The sequence below is a fragment of the Pseudochaenichthys georgianus genome, unplaced genomic scaffold (genome assembly GCF_902827115.2).
Source record: "Pseudochaenichthys georgianus unplaced genomic scaffold, fPseGeo1.2 scaffold_267_arrow_ctg1, whole genome shotgun sequence".
Lineage (NCBI taxonomy): Eukaryota > Metazoa > Chordata > Actinopteri > Perciformes > Channichthyidae > Pseudochaenichthys > Pseudochaenichthys georgianus.
Window position 1 is genome coordinate 119,496 of NW_027262956.1, and position 9,932 is coordinate 129,427.

A 9,932-nucleotide genomic window follows, 5' to 3' on the forward strand; every position below is an offset into this window, starting at 1 on the left:
CCCCATAATCAGAAAACCATCTGTTTTTGTTTTTAAGAAAACTAAATATCTGCTGAGAGGATTTCTAATTAGGGTCAACACCTGATTTGCATCTCTCTGATAGCTTTGAAAGATTTGAGGTATTCGACCTAACACGTATTTATAATGTAACGATACATTCCTCTAAACCCCAAGAGGCCGCATCGAGCTTTGCTCAGAGGTCAGACGATAATAGAAGGAGCTGCTGTCTTTCAGTAGACCACAACATATACTTGTTTTTATTGATTCACTTGATATATGGTTACAAATGATTACAAAGGATAACAATGATTACATGATGAAGAAACAGAATCTGAACCAAACTGCTGAAACTCAAGTCTCAAAATAAAACCATGAATGCTTAATATCTAAAAAGGTAAAAATGCAAAGTAACTGAATGCAAATCTTAAAAACAGGAGACGTTTCTTTCAACTCTGTCGTCACTGACACCTGTTTCATAAACAGCACATTCCAGGTGATCGCCATCATACATGGTTACAGAAACACCACGAACATCAGCAAGTTATGCACAAATGATTCAATGATGAAGAAAAAGATGAACTCGACTGACAATAATCAAGCCTCAAAATAAAGCAACTCATGATGAACATCTAAAACGTTATAAATGCAACTCGTAGAAAACTAGAAATGGAGTTTTTCCTTGTTTCTACTTTCCAGCAGAAAGCTGCGTCTCTTTTATATGCAGTACATGTGATGAGTGAGATCTGAAGAAACTGAGCTGCAGGTCAAACATCCTCATATGTGGAGAATACACAATAACATCAGAACAAGTGATTACACATCGTCTTTTACTCCAAACATAGTTTACACATCAGTAAAAAGCCTCAGGAGCTGCAAAGTCTTTCTGCAGAACTGTCAGCTAAAGATTCAAAGGCATATTTTCTTATTCCAAAGTATTCGCCTCAGTCAATTTACTTTACAGGAAAAGAACAAGTCATCAAATCATGCATTGGTTTATTTGCCGTGCTTTAGAGGAGAGAGCGCTGCTGTAGCTGACATTGACCAGCAGGGGGGGCTCTTTCCTCAATTTGAAACCAGAGCAACAATGGAGGGTCTGTGTTCGTCTGGAGCTCCACAAACTCTCTCCATTATATTCATGCTGGTAACGACGAGTATCCTCATCCAACATCTCTTCCAAACAATCCTTCAGTTAGTTTTCTTCCTCTTCTGCTCGGGAACCGGCTGGAGGAGCATGCACGGTCGCTACATGTTGGGCTGCATACGGAACTACACGGACATTGTGAGGAGGGACTTTGGGTCACAAAGGACAAAGGGAACCCACAAGGTGGAACATATGAATTGGCCACAACGTGAACAGTGAAGTAAGGATTGGTTATTGAACGGTAAACCACAAAGGGCGCAGTTTCCAGGAATTACAAAGATAAAAAGGTCAATCATATTATCAACATCACACTTGGTATAATGAAATACCTTTCATCAAACTGTAGAGCTTGTTTTCTACTCAGCTGTGTTCCCTCTGAGGAGATCCCAAGCTGCTTTACCGTAACTCAGCGCTGATTTGATTTTTGGATTTTCCTCCATTTTACTTTTCATCATTTTCAGTTTCATGGCCTTCTCTGTGTCTCCCTTCTCCTTCATCTTCTCGATCAGGAAGTCCAGGTGGACATGAGTGGAGAGTGAAACATCATTCAGGGCGATCTCCTCCAGTCTCACAACATGTTGGAAAGACTCTTCCAGCAACTGATCTTTGTCTTTCTGGAGCTCTTTCATTTTCTTCTGGAGAGTTTCCAAGAGACTCGCTGACTTCTCACTGTCTTGTTTACCCTTCTCATACATGTCTTTCATCTCTTGTTTGGTCTTCATAACTTTCCTTGTCTTGCTCTCATATCTCCAGTGTGTTTTCTGATGATTTGTATGCCTGCACTTATTCTCACATGCAAGGCATTGTTCTTCTTTCACATGTTGGGATACATGACACTTCCCAGTACACACCGTGCAGTAGAGCTCATTTCCTCTGTTTTGCATGACCTCACAGTGTTTTGGATACCAGGCCAGTGTGCATGGATGGTGACAGTTCTCCTTACAGAATTCACAGCAGACAGCTCCTCCATAGTTTAACCCTAACGCCCACCATCTACTCTCATTAACAGGTACTTTAATCTTGAAGGTTTCAACCACTTCTACCTTGAAGTCCTTGTTATTCTTCATGTCTTGTTCATGTTTCTTCAGAAGTCCCTGAGTCTGTTGGATCGCTCTCTGTTTCTTTTCAATGAACTCAATCCTCTCCTGCAGGTTTTCAATGCAGGCTTCCAGGCCGGTGCGTGTATTCAACACTTCAACAGTTTCTTTCAGATTCTGTGGATTGATTTTTTTCAGGAAATCTGCGAATTCACTGATTTCATCTTCTGTTGCTTCCCATGCATTCTTTAGAGCACGTTCATTTCCATGTCTTCCTTTTACTCTCTCTGTTTTCTGGATGTTATTAAACATGAAATGAACAGGCTGACCATTCTTGTCTTTTGCCCAACTGATTTTCGCCTCTTTCAGAGCTTGCAGAACATTGTCAGGCGTCAAAAAATCTGAGTGTGTGATAAGGGCAACGATGTTCTTCTCTATGTCTTTTCCAAACAGAGACATCACTGAATCAAAGACGTACGTCAGTCGGTCACTCAGTCGACATTCACTCGCTTTCAGCACCAGACACACTGCATCGATCTCATGAACTCCATCCCTTGAGCGGAACAAGTCCAACAATCTTTCTCTGACGAGGACATCTTTCTCAGTCCCTCTGGTGTCTCCAAACCCGGGAGTATCGATGATGGTCAGAGAGAAGGGCAGAGTTCTGTCTTCAACACCAAAGACCTCGTACACGATCACGTCTGACGTCTGACTTTCTGTTTGACTCTTCTTCTCTTCCCGTACGATCTGAACACAGACATTGTCCACATACTTCACTCCCATGGCGTGGTTAACCAGTGCGTTGATCAGAGACGATTTTCCTGTGCCTGTTTTACCAACAACCAAGATGGTTTTGTTCATCTTTGTTGGATCTTTTTTACCAACGGTTAGTCTGCTCATATTTCCAATTTCCTTTTTTTCTGGAATCAGCCGGTAGATAGAAGGAGATCCTGGAATGATCTCATGTTTGTATTTTGATGAGATGTACCTGTAGAAAAGTAAAGACATTAGCTCAAAAGCTAGTGCATATAAAATTCACCCTGTTGCTGCTTTGTACAACTGAATTTCCCCTCGGGGATTAATAAAGGTTCATCTTATCTTAAATAAAAAAACATCTTACAGTAAATAAGTTTAGTGTGTGTTGTTATGACCGGCTCGTAGGCCACAACGGAAAGATGACAAGACGTACACGAGTTTCCAAAAGCCACGGCACATTTATTGCGATTGTTCAGTATAATGTACAATATGGATGGACGAGGGGAGAGGATCGCCGTGTTACTCCTCCTGCGGCCGGCATGGAGAGAGTCAGGGCCCCGTGACTCCGGGCAGCTGGGCTTAACAGCACCTCGGCTCCGGCCAGGTGTCCGCGATCGCGCTGATTGGCCTCTTCAGCTCCACCCTACCGTAAGACCTGTAACACACCTTGCACACAGGCTCTGGGGCCGTCACAGCCCCCCCCCCATAAAATCAGCGTCCCCATCGGAACCCTGGTAGCTACACACAAACGGAAACACCCCACAAAGAACATGGCGCCCACAACAACGAAGAAAAACAAACCAGTCACTGACTAGTTCAGTTAACTATAACGCGTTACATTTGTCTTCCCTTTTTTTTTTTTTCCCCGCCATGCTCCGGAACCTGGAAGACACTCCGACCTGGTAAACCGGTTTGCCAGCAAAATACGAGACACTCTCCTGAAGTGAATACCCCTGAGCACGACCTCTCACCTCACCACCACGAAGAACACTCTCCCTTAGACCCTCCAGAGACGCATCAGGACGCTGTTCCTCCATCAGCTCAGCGTGAGAAACCGACCAGGGAATCTCGAGACACGTCACCCCATGCTGCGGTGACGCCTCATCGATTTCAGCTGTGCTCATGACCTCTGTCTGCCCACGTTTCATTCCCCGTGTCACAGCGCATGCCAACCGCTACTTCACCCTGGAACAGATCTCAACACAGCATCATTCTATGGAGACGCACCCGAAGAACATTTAATCCGATTCCAAGTGTCGGAATGAACAACCCCATGTATGTGTACTCTGAAAATGGTAAGGCAGATGCCAACATGGATGTTTAATAAGAACGAGGGACTACTGTGAACTCATCTAGAGACTCTGCTCAGTGCTCTGATGCTGCTGCTTTGCTTTATGAACGTGGACAACAGAGAAACATATTCTTCAGGACCAAAGTTGGAATTGATATAAAAAAGGAAAGTGAAACTTCTGCTCGTCCCCCTCTCCCTCCGGTCCACATTAATACCAATGATCCCAATACGTATGATTGTATGAACTAAATATCTTAAAATCAATACAAATGTATTTATTATAAACGTTAGTCCTTAACATCTATCACTGTGTATATCACCATTCAAACATCTTTTAGAAGCTGAACAAACCCCACACAGCTCAGTAAAGACTGTGAAATGTTGACTTTATTTGATAATTTCAGTGAAAACTAACGTTCATATTTCTCTTTTTGCTTATAATACTGATGAACATTCAGAACAAAGCACTTTGGCAACTTACCACCTACGTTTTAAAATGCTTAATAAGCACCGTAACTTTCATGATATCATTTCTCCGTCATAATAAGCTGTGTGCTTGAGTCTTCCTGTCTGTCGGCTCTGCTGCTCCGCGATGATGGTCTAACTTCGGCAGTTACATTACCGTAGTTACTGTGTTCGTTAACAGTAACTGTGCGGAGTCATTGTGGCACAGACTGGAACGCTGGTGAACAGCTGTTAGAACAGTTCAGGTGTTCAGAGCAGAGCTCCCTGTCGGAGCGGCAGAGCATGATGTGCACTGAAAAGTTTTTCTGTAGCAATATTATTTAAGGAATCGTTGAGCTAGCCTTCGTTTTCTAATAGTTTTTTTAATAGGCTATAAACAGAGGTGTTAGAAGTACTCAGATCTTGTACTTGAGTAAAAGTGGAAGTACTCAGATCTTGTACTTGAGTAAAAGTAGAAGTACTCAGATATTGTACTTGAGTAAAAGTAGAAGTACTCAGATCTTGTACTTCAGTAAAGTAGAAGTACTCAGATCATGTACTTGAGTAAAGTAGAAGTACTCAGATCATGTACTTGAGTAAAAGTAGAAGTACTCAGATCTTGTACTTGAGTAAAAGTAGAAGTACTCAGAGCTTGTACTTGAGTAAAAGTAGAAGTACTCAGAGCTTGTACTTGAGTACAAGTAGAAGTACTCAGAGCTTGTACTTGAGTAAAAGTAGAAGTACTCAGAGCTTGTACTTGAGTACAAGTAGAAGTACTCAGATATTGTACTTGAGTAAAAGTATTAGTACTCAGATCTTGTACTTGAGTAAAAGTAGAAGTACTCAGATCATGTACTTGAGTAAAAGTAGAAGTACTCAGATCATGTACTTGAGTAAAGTAGAAGTACCAGAGTGTAGGAATACTCTGTCACAGTAAAAGTCCTGCATTCAAAATGTTCCTCAAGTGAAAGTAGAAAGTATTCTCATCAAAATATAGTGAAAGACAGTGAAAGTATTCGTTGTGCAGATTGGTCCATTCCAGAATAATAGATATGATATGTTTTATAATGATTGATCATGAAAGTGTCCTCAAAGCTGGTAAAGGTGCAGCGAGTCTGAAGTACTTTGTAGACTGCAGGGTAGCTGGTGAAGGTGCAGCTAGTCTGAAGTACTTTGTAGACTGCAGGGTAGCTGGTGAAGGTGCAGCTAGTCTGAAGTACTTTGTAGACTGCAGGGTAGCTGGTGGAGGTGCAGCTAGTCTGAAGTACTTTGTAGACTGCAGGGTAGCTGGTGGATTTACTCCAGGTGGAACTAGAGTCTGATTCAACACTTGGTTATATTTACCATCATTCATCCAGATCTGGAAAGTAACTAAAGGGATTAAATACATGTTGTGGAGTAGAAGTACACCATGTACCTCTGAACTGTAGAGGAGTAGAAGTACGAAGTAGCATAACACAGAAATACAAGTAAAGTATCTCAACATTTTACATAAGTACAGTACTTTAATAACTTAGTTACTTCCCCATCTGAAATCAGATATGACTTCAAATCATGTGATCATTTCTTAGTATTTGATCCTTCAACTTGGCCTCAGGAAATTCAAGGACTTCAACGTTTTGGAGAAAGCAAATTGGAGGCTTAAACAGGGACAGAAAGGTGCATCTGCAGCATCATCTACCATGCAAGAAGTGTAAATAGAGGACGGTGAAGGAGACACTGAAGAGGACAGTGAGGAAGACTGTTGCATATCCACAGTATTTGACTCTATAGTTGTATAGTTCAATGTTCAATTGCTTTTGAATTGTACTTTCTTTATTGGATTGGCAGTCAGTTGTTGATTACATGCAGACGTTGATAAAGCTACAGGCTACTTCAATATATCACACTAATTCATAAAGCAAGTTAGACATTTTGATGTTCCGGACCTTTGCATGGGGACATTTTCTCTAACTGGACCTCATTGAATTTGAGTGGAATACCGCTGGTGTATGACATCAACGAGATGACTGGATGTGATACAACTTCCTGCATTTTTAGTGTTGGCAACAAGTCAGCATTCCAGAAACTCGCAAATGGTGAATCGACCATCCAGACCTGTGCAAATGTGTTTCTGCTCCAAAATCAAGCAAAAAATGCATAGAGGACTTGGGAGCAGAACGATGGCAATTAGGTTTGGTGGCAAGAATATAAATTGACTTGCCCTTTTGCTCTACAATCTTTTTGTAAAGAAAAATGGTTCTGCCAATTCATTTGTTACCCCAGAACATCTCCCTTCTACACAGTCATTGACTAAATATCATTGCCTGTCTGTTACCAGATCCTAGAGTGGATCGAAATTGGAGGTGCTCTGACCAATAAAACTGAAATGTCCAATTGTATTGTTAAATTACCGTCACCTTTGACATCAATATGCCCATTGCTTTATAAGTGTATGTATAATCACATAACTATAATATAAATATGCTAATTTGATTCTTAGATCACCAAAACAAGTGATTAGTCACCAACATTGCTTAAATGGGATGAACAATAATTAAGGGAGTAATAAGGAAGTGGCGAAGAAAAATATTGGATAACAAAAATATGTAATCTTATTATTGTAATTTGGACAATACCAATGGTAGGCCCCCAAAACATACCTTTAGACAACAACATTATTTAATTATGAAGGAGTAAGGGGATTTTAAGGGATTTTCAGACATCTTGGATGCCATCTTGAAAATTAGACCTTTGTAGTGGTCAGATTTTGGTAGACTGGTAGTATGTTATTAAGGACACCTGATACTACAATAAACCATTGAAATACCTTTTTGGGGTCAAACCATATTTGCAGCTGACTATAAAGTAATAATGTAGTAATGCAGACATATACTCATTTAGCAAGTAATAGTGTAGTAGTGTAAAAGGCTGACGTAATAAAGTCAATAATAAATAATATATATCATTGGTATTACTCACGTTTCCATGGTGACTGGTTTACAACAGCTTGAGGATGGAGCACACGTTGAATGTTCTTGATAAAAGAAATCAAGTTAAATTAAACGTCCACAGATTTCAAAACACACTATTGACACCAAGTGAAAGTTTAGAATTCTTTACCAAAAAACCTCGGTTTTCACAGTTAAATCTGCAGCAATTACAGCTGAACTCTGTGTGGGTGGAAAATAGACTCTCAAAAATAGTATCTTAACCTTTAAATATTTGTTTGTTCTATTCATCATTACATTCTGTAATGTTATTATTTTCTTCATATCTAGTGCATATTTACTGTGTATTTGTTGTCTGTCTGTCTGTCTGTCTGTGTGTGTGTGTGTGTGTGTCTGTCTGTCTGTCTGTCTGTCTGTCTGTCTGTCTGTCTGTCTGTCTGTCTGTCTGTGTGTCTGTCTGTCTGTCTGTGTGTCTGTCTGCGTGTCTGCCTGTCTGTCTGCCTGTCTGTCTGTCTGTGTGTCTGTCTGTCTGTCTGTCTGTCTGTCTGTCTGTCTGCCTGTCTGCCTGCCTGTCTGTCTGTCTGTCTGTCTGTCTGTGTGTCTGTCTGTCTGTCTGTGTGTCTGTCTGTCTGTCTGTCTGTCTGTCTGTCTGTCTGTCTGCCTGTCTGTCTGTCTGTCTGTCTGTCTGTCTGCCTGCCTGTCTGTCTGTCTGTCTGTCTGTCTGTGTGTCTGTCTGTCTGTCTGTCTGTGTGTCTGTCTGTCTGTCTGTGTGTCTGTCTGTCTGTCTGTCTGTCTGTCTGTCTGTCTGTCTGTCTGTCTGTCTGTCTGTCTGTGTGTCTGTCTGTGTGTCTGTCTGTCTGAAATACAAAACACAACAGCAATGCAACTGAACTACTGAAACTATGAAAGCTGAATAATAACACAGCTATCTTGTACTATTTACAGAATTTTGAATTCAAGTAATTATCAGAATTCTAGTCTTAATTTCGACCACATTCCTATTACAAAACGCTTTATGTCTGGTCCCTAACCCCAGGCCAATTTGTCCGGGTGATATTGTAGCGCAAATGTGTGAAATAAGAATGAAAACAAATAAACATGTTGTCAGCTGGTTGAACTGTCTTCAGGTGCATGGTGGTCCTGACATACGAACACTAGGAACTATACGATGTGCAGTAATGCTAGTATTGATGTTTTAACCCTAATCTAAATATTCTTAATCTTAGTTCTCATCACTTTAGGGCCTCCAAACTCCCAGGTCCTTTTGTAAATATTTCAACAACACTGATATCCTGACAACATCTGCCTTTGGCCCTTTGCCTTTTCAAGTTGAAAACATTTTTGTTTAAATAATTTCTGTGTAGGTCAGAATCTGAATATATTTCAAAGCAAGTGTTCTTACCTGTGTTGTTGGTCTCTGAAGATGAGGAGGCGGTGAGCGGGAGCGTATTTAAATACCAGCAGGGGGAGGTGCCATCTTTGGTCACATGATTTCCCAGAAACAGTCTCAGAGACAAACTGCTGAGTCACTCCATGAACTGCTTTGCATTGAATACATATTGTTGATTATTATTATTATTAATTGATTATTAATAATGGGATTATAGCAGAAACTCTGAATCCACCTAAGGGGATCAGGACTAAAGTAAAAATGTTTGCATTAGGGTAAATCATACTCGTATTCTATCAGGAGGCAGCGCTCTCAGCATTAGTGCACAGGGTATATTTATATTGGTAGTTTGTAGAACAGGCCCACCATGCAGCTGATAACACCTCATCCAGTTGGAAAGAGTCACTTCTCTTTTTTATTTCTATCTTGTTTCATATTTGTGTAAGTTCAGTATGAGTCTCAGCAGGGTAGGTCACATCATGAATAGATAGAATTCAATTGGAGGATGAAACCCTCTTTAATGGCCTCGCACACATGCACACAGTGACATTTGGTCTCTGCTTCCAAGCCGCACTAGGAGCAGTGGGCACGAAACAAACAACAAAACACATTCACATTGTGAACTGGTGTAACCTTCATCTGCTGCACCCTGCACGTCTAACTGGCTGAACGACATCCATCCATCCATCTTCTCCCGCGTATCCGTGGTCGGGTCGCGGGGGTAGCAGTTCCAGCAGAGAGCCCCAAACTTTCTTTTCAGGCGTTCTACATGAGATAGAAAACAGGATGAGCGACATGTTTCTTTCAAGAGATGTTCCACACCCTTACAGGAAGTCGTTTGGTATGCGTGTCCGAGGTGTTTACCCGCAGTTTCCGCATTTCAACCAAATGAAGCGTAACTGTAAAAACAGCTGGTGACGTGAGAACATTCACCAACAACATG

General features: G+C 41.1%; 1 protein-coding gene across 1 annotated transcript; it reads right to left on the minus strand.

Moving 5' to 3' along the window:
- Positions 1-224: 224 nt before the first annotated feature.
- Positions 225-9,693, minus strand: LOC117442085 (uncharacterized). Its single transcript, XM_034078085.2, has 3 exons — positions 9,623-9,693; positions 7,631-7,685; positions 225-3,166 (listed from the first exon to the last, which is right to left on the minus strand). The coding sequence occupies exons 1-3, from the start codon at positions 9,675-9,677 to the stop codon at positions 1,498-1,500; spliced, it is 1,779 nt and encodes a 592-aa protein (XP_033933976.1). The 5' UTR covers positions 9,678-9,693; the 3' UTR covers positions 225-1,497.
- Between the last annotated feature and the right edge of the window lie 239 nt (positions 9,694-9,932).

Bases quoted from the DNA above. Each gene is read 5' to 3' on its own strand.
- LOC117442085 (XM_034078085.2), bottom strand. From the start codon at position 9,677: ATGGATGGATGGATGTCGTTCAGCCAGTTAGACGTGCAGGGTGCAGCA. The intron at 7,686-9,622 runs GTTACACCAGTT...TCTTTTATCAAG, and splicing joins GCAGGGTGCAGCAGATGAAG to AACATTCAACGTGTGCTCCA. The intron at 3,167-7,630 runs GTGAGTAATACC...ACTTTTCTACAG, and splicing joins AAACCAGTCACCATGGAAAC to GTACATCTCATCAAAATACA.